A 6089-nucleotide genomic window follows, 5' to 3' on the forward strand; every position below is an offset into this window, starting at 1 on the left:
ATATATATATATATATATATATACGTTTTTAGAAAGCGTTCTCTTCTCTTCTGCAGCCATTTTCAGTCGTAGGACACAATAGATTATTTAGTTTGTTTGTTGTAGTGCAAAGCTACCCGCGTTCTGTCCACCGTAGGGAATCGAATCTCGGATTTTAGCATTGTAAGTCCACAAATCTATCGGTAACACATGGCAAAAGTTTGTTGAAACGTACATTTGTAATAGAATTTCTTTCATTTTCCATTCAAGCCGTCTCCAAACTTTATACACCCATTCCAAACGCGATCCGCCATTTTCGGTGGTATCACAGTATCTACGAAATGTCAAACGATATTAAAATGTAGTTCTGATACATTCCGTTTTACCGCGATTTTACATTGGTTGGAATTGTCACATGACTTGTTGATTTGCGTATGTATTGTGCGGTACAGAAGTGTGCTACATAGAAAATCCTAAAGTAATACTGAGTTTGTACAAATAAACTATTGGATTTTAACTTTCTGAGTCTGATTTTTTCTTTCAGAGATTACCTTGTTCTTCTTCTTCTTCTCCAAAGTTGGACTTTAGATTTTTGCGGCTACAATTCTTGAGTCATTCTAAAGCCTCACCTTTCTCTCAGACAGATTACGAGTGTTTTTTGCTGCTGTAATCACGTTAGGAGCTCAGCTGAAGTTCGTGTTTCACTCTCTCAAGACATGTGACCGAAATAATCGAATCTCTGAAATCCACTTTCGACATGAGCTTTCAGTGTATCCATAACGATAAAAGGAGTTTCCTTTCTCGGTTAATGCTGGTATATGGAAGAAAAGAAAAAAAAAGGAACGTGTGTCCATATTGTGTTGGATTACTAAAAATACAACAAAAACTTTAAATCTTGTGTAAGAAGATTGTTTGTTTCAGCGCAAAGCTACATAATATTCTATGTGCGGTGATCGAACCTCGAATTTTAGCGTTATCAGCCCTCCAAGATTACCATTAATTCGCCGTGGATAGAATAATAATAATACAAAAGACGCTAAATATTAGAATATAAAGCAGGAAGTGTATGGTAGATACCAGAAAACAAAGGTCAGTTCCTCTAAACGGGTAAATAAAAGCCTAAGGGATTAGACACGAAATTTTACAATAAGTTTAATTTTGTACTTGACGGTAGTGGTTTGTTTGTCACAGAATTTTCGCGCAACGCTCTTCAAAAGGTTGCCCACTCTATCTCTAAAATTTTATATTATAACCGTATAAAAGCCCACCATGTGGCGAGAATTTTTCGAAAAGTTTGTTTGTTTTTAACTATGCAGAAAGCTACACAAGGGCTATCTGTGCTCTGCCCACCACGGGTATCGAAACCCGGTTTCTAGCGTTGTAAGTCCGCAGACATACCGCTGTGCCACTGGGGGGCATTTCGAAAAGTTTAAAATACCTAAAGTGTGACGTAAAAATGACTAATGTACGGAACACACATTCTTACGTCACACTAATGTGTCGTTCATGCAGTACCCTAGCTTATTATACCTGTGGATACAAAGAACCGATGATGATATTATTAACAAAAAAAATGTTTGTTTGAGATTATGATTTCTATAAGAGACTGCTGTTACAGCTGATGGCAGTTAGCAGTTTCCTTTAGTAGAGACTGGTGTTACACTTGATGTTAGTTAGCAGTCGTCTTTAGTAGAAACTGGTGTTACACTTGATGGTAGTTAGCAGTCTCCTTTACTAGAGACTGCTGTTACACTTGATGGTAGTTAGCAGTCTCCTTTAGTAGAGACTGCTGTTACACTTGATGGTAGTTAGCAGTCTGTTTTACTAGAGACTGCTGTTACACTTGATGGTAGTTAGCAGTCTCCTTTAGGAGATCCTCTAAAAACAAATCACACTTTTGCTTGTTTTACTTGGGTTTGAGTCTATAATTAGAGGACTTCCCTTTTTTTCACTGTTGCCCCTAGCAAAGACCTTAAATTGTCCTCTGTTTCTAAGTTTATTACATTCATGCGGTGCACGAGAATGACGTAGATATTAAATTTGCATGTTCTTGTGGCCAGACTAGTGGCGGAACCAATATAACCTAAAAAGGTATTAAGGACATTCATATCCCGTGTTAGAAGTTTTAGAGGTTGGTATGCGATATTTATTTCTGAAGAAGTATTGTAATCTGTATATAGGCTTAGAACATAGCTCAAATTGAGGGTATGCTCGATGACATAGCTGCCTAACTTATTTCTAATCAGAATAGCTTGTTTCCCAGTGTTCAGAGGGCTAAATATTTTTTTATTATTTTGCTACATTTCAGCTAGGTGGCGTTTAAAAATTCTTTAGTACTATCTGTCTCTTTGTGAAAATATTCATATCTAATGAATAACTTATACATCCGATGTACAAGTATGTTAACTACGTTTTTTTCTTAAAGACAATGGTTTGTAACTAACAAAGTTAAAAATACAACTCTTCTGAAAGTCTTCTCATGGAATATTTCACATTTCAAACTTACCACCTTTGTTAATAAATAAAATGAGGCCTGAGAATGGAAGTTAGTGGTTATTTTGGTATTCAACAATGAATTTAATATCAGAATGTCTATTGTTATGATAATTAAAAAAAAACAACAAATAAACTCTCAGTATATTCAACTCCTCTCAAGACAATAAAAGTGTTACCTTCGTATCTCCTTGTTTAACCTGAGAGGGGGGATTCTTCTGACCAACATTATTTATGGTGACATAATTAGCGAGAGACGGAACTAATCTGTATCTCACAGCAACGCTGTCAACTAAGTCATAAATATCACTGTCAAAAAAAAATAAAATTAAAAAAAAATGATTCCCTGGTGCCAGAACTCACAACTGTTTGAAACACATGGTTGGAAAATCTCCTTTCATTACTGTCATTTTGATACTGTATAAATTTATGATCTCATCTAGCAGTATGTTGTATAAATGGACTCTGTATCAAAACTGGCAAATAAACTCCATTGTTAAGATTGAGTTGTTTTTATTTATTGAGGAACGTTAAAAGTGATCTTTATAAAATACTGGCAGAGTCCCGCGAAACTTTTGAGATCAAATTAGTGTTTATATCCGTTGAACTGAAGTGCGCGCGCAATTTCAGGACAGACAAAAACTGAATATTATTGTATTATATTTATTTCTAATCATAGATTATAACAACGTAACCAGAAACTCCGTTTGTTTATTATTATACACGGGAACTTTGATGGGACAGTTACTTCTAAGGCCACAATATTTTTTATCTACCGTGCCTAAATTGTGAGTGCATAGTTTGAGGGACATGGTGGAAACTTCAGGCATCTCCAAAGGCCACCGCAATCCACAGATCTCAGTTGTGCATCTGTGGATGGACTAGAAAAACACATTGTCAATCACGATCGTCCAACTACCCCTCTTCATAAATTGCATATAATATTGATGACTTAATGGTAAAAAAATTCCCCAGAACACCTTCCAGCACCTTACGTATTCAATGCCATGTCTATGGATGTCATTCTGGAAAGGATGTCTCAACCTGTTTCGGGCATATTTTAATTCGATTTTTATCAGTTGGCTTTGCTTCCTTAACTAGAGTGTGGCCCGGCATGGCCAGGTGGTTAAGGCACTCGACTCGCAATCTGAGGGTCGCGGGTTCGAATCCCCGTCACACCGTGGGGGCGTTATAATGTGACGGTCAATCCAATTATTCGTTGGTAAAAGAGTAGCCCAAGAGTTGGCGGTGGGTGGTGATGACCAGCTGCCTTCCCTCTAGTCTTACCCTGCTAAATTAGGGACGGCTAGCGCAGATAGCCCTCGTGTAGCTTTGCGCGAAATTCAAAAAACAAACCAGAGTGAACATTTTAATAATTTTCCACTTTGACGACTACAATCACTACTAGGTGGCGTTTGAATTCACCTGATATTAATTTGGTTTGAGTTAAATCGTTTATTTTTAAATATTTTATCAGCAGTTTGCCATAAATGAGTAGAATCGATTGATAATTAAGAAACGTTCCCTAAAACATCTAAAGTATATGCTGACAAATAGGAAGATTGATTTAATAACTTTATTTCTCTATTCAATTTGGAATGTACACAAAGCAAGCTATTTAATATCTCTGTTATAAATAAAGATATAAAATTAAGGTTAATTCACAAAGAGAGGACCAGGAAAAAAAAATACAATGAAGGAATCTGAATCATTTCTTCGAATTAAACACCATGCGTCTAAAGGCACACCTGAAGTCAGGGCTAAACACGGTGTAGATGATAGGGTTTAACATGGAATTGGAATACCCGACCCATACGACAAGACTAAACAAATACACAGGGATATCACAATCACTGCATATTGGCAAGATAAGTACTGTGACAAAAAATGGCAACCAACATATGACAAACACTCCAGTAATGATTGCCAGTGTCTTGGCTGCTCTTCTTTCTCTTGTGGACTCTGCTACTGAGTCTTTTGGATACTTCCTCTTCTTTCTGTGCTCACGATTGTGAATTATAGAGGAATTGTTATGAGTTTTCTTATATCCATTAGTAGATGTCGCCACTATCTCAAAGCTTGGATTGCTTGACGAGTGCGCCATGAAAGTTGTCATTTCTGTCATAGAAGAAACTGGCGGTGGAAATGCAGGCCCCTGGAATGAACGATAGCCACTCTTTCGCCGAATCCTCTTCCGAGCTTCTTGGAATATACGCCAGTAGAGACACAGGACTAGTACTAATGGAATGTAGAAGGAGGCAAACGTGGCAAATATCTGGTAACCTATGTCTTGACTTACCAGGCATATTTTGTAAGTTTGTACACGTTCTTCGTACTCGGGATCTTTCCAACCTAGAACAGGACCAAGCGACACAATACCAGAAACGGTCCAAACGAGCACGATCATGACTGCAATATGGCGGACGCTTCTTCTGTGGATATAATCCACATTCGTCACAGCCCAATAACGGTCAACAGCTATGGCCAATAAGTGGAGTATGGAAGCTGTACAACATAAAACATCACACGATGTCCATATGTCACACAAAAGGAGACCAAATATCCATTCTTGTTTAACCTCATATACGACACCTAGCGGCATAACGAGACAGGCTACTGTCAAATCAGTTAGGGCTAAGGATAGCACGAGATAGTTGCCTACAGTGTGAAGATTTTTTTCCATTAGAATGGCAGTAATAACCAAAACGTTGCCAATAACAGTGGCTAGAATTAAAACTGACAGAAGAGTGGAAATGAAGATAGCCCATAGAATTTGTGGATCTGCAGAATCGCTCACATTTGGGGTCGAAGTCTCATTGTTGGAGTAGTTGACAGGATACCAACAGCACTGGTGGTCTGTTGTCCAGTTTGTTATGTTAATGAGTGTCAGAATATACTCATTTTCGTCGAGACTGTTTCCTGTATACGGTTTGTCAGCGCTTGTTTGTACAATAGAGTTGTCTCTGCTTATTTTTAACCCTATAAGAAAAAAATTGAGATATTACTGTTTTCGACTAAACACATTAAACCACAACTTGTTCATCTGTAAACCTTTTCATTTCTCCAACATAACAAAGTTTGACAAACACACTTATATCCTTTTTAACAAACATAAGAAAGTTTAAAAAATACATCCATTTAGTATTACTTTCATTCATAATGACAAATATAACAAAATTATAAAGCACACCAAGATCTTCTGTAAACTGTTTAATGTAACAAACATAAAATGTTGTAAAAAACACCAATATCTTCTGTAAACTGTTTAATGTAACAAACATAAAATATTGTAAAAAACACCAATATCTTCTGTAAACTGTTTAATGTAACAAACATAAAATGTTGTAAAAAAACACCAATATCTTCTGTAAACTGTTTAACAAACAATATTGTAAAAAAACACCAAGATCTTCTGTAAACTGTTTAATGTAACAAATATAGAAAATTATAAAAAAAATACCAAGATATTCTGTAAACTGTTTAATGTAACAAACATAAAATATTATAAAAAAACACCAAGATATTCTGTAAACTGTTTAATGTAACAAACATAAAATATTATAAAAAAACACCAAGATCCTTCTGTAAACTGTTTAATGTAACAAACATTAACAATT

At 36.1% G+C, this 6089-nt stretch overlaps 1 protein-coding gene across 1 annotated transcript; it reads right to left on the reverse strand.

The window, feature by feature from the left end:
* Window positions 1–4180: 4180 nt before the first annotated feature.
* LOC106472969 (5-hydroxytryptamine receptor 2A-like) lies at window positions 4181–5451 on the reverse strand (the record flags this gene model as incomplete). Its single annotated transcript, XM_013933638.1, has 1 exon — window positions 4181–5451. A coding segment is annotated over one exon (1271 nt), but the record flags the coding sequence as incomplete, so codon positions are not given.
* Window positions 5452–6089: the final 638 nt, after the last annotated feature.

The sequence above is a fragment of the Limulus polyphemus genome, unplaced genomic scaffold (genome assembly GCF_000517525.1).
Source record: "Limulus polyphemus unplaced genomic scaffold, Limulus_polyphemus-2.1.2 Scaffold5781, whole genome shotgun sequence".
Taxonomy (NCBI): domain Eukaryota; kingdom Metazoa; phylum Arthropoda; class Merostomata; order Xiphosura; family Limulidae; genus Limulus; species Limulus polyphemus.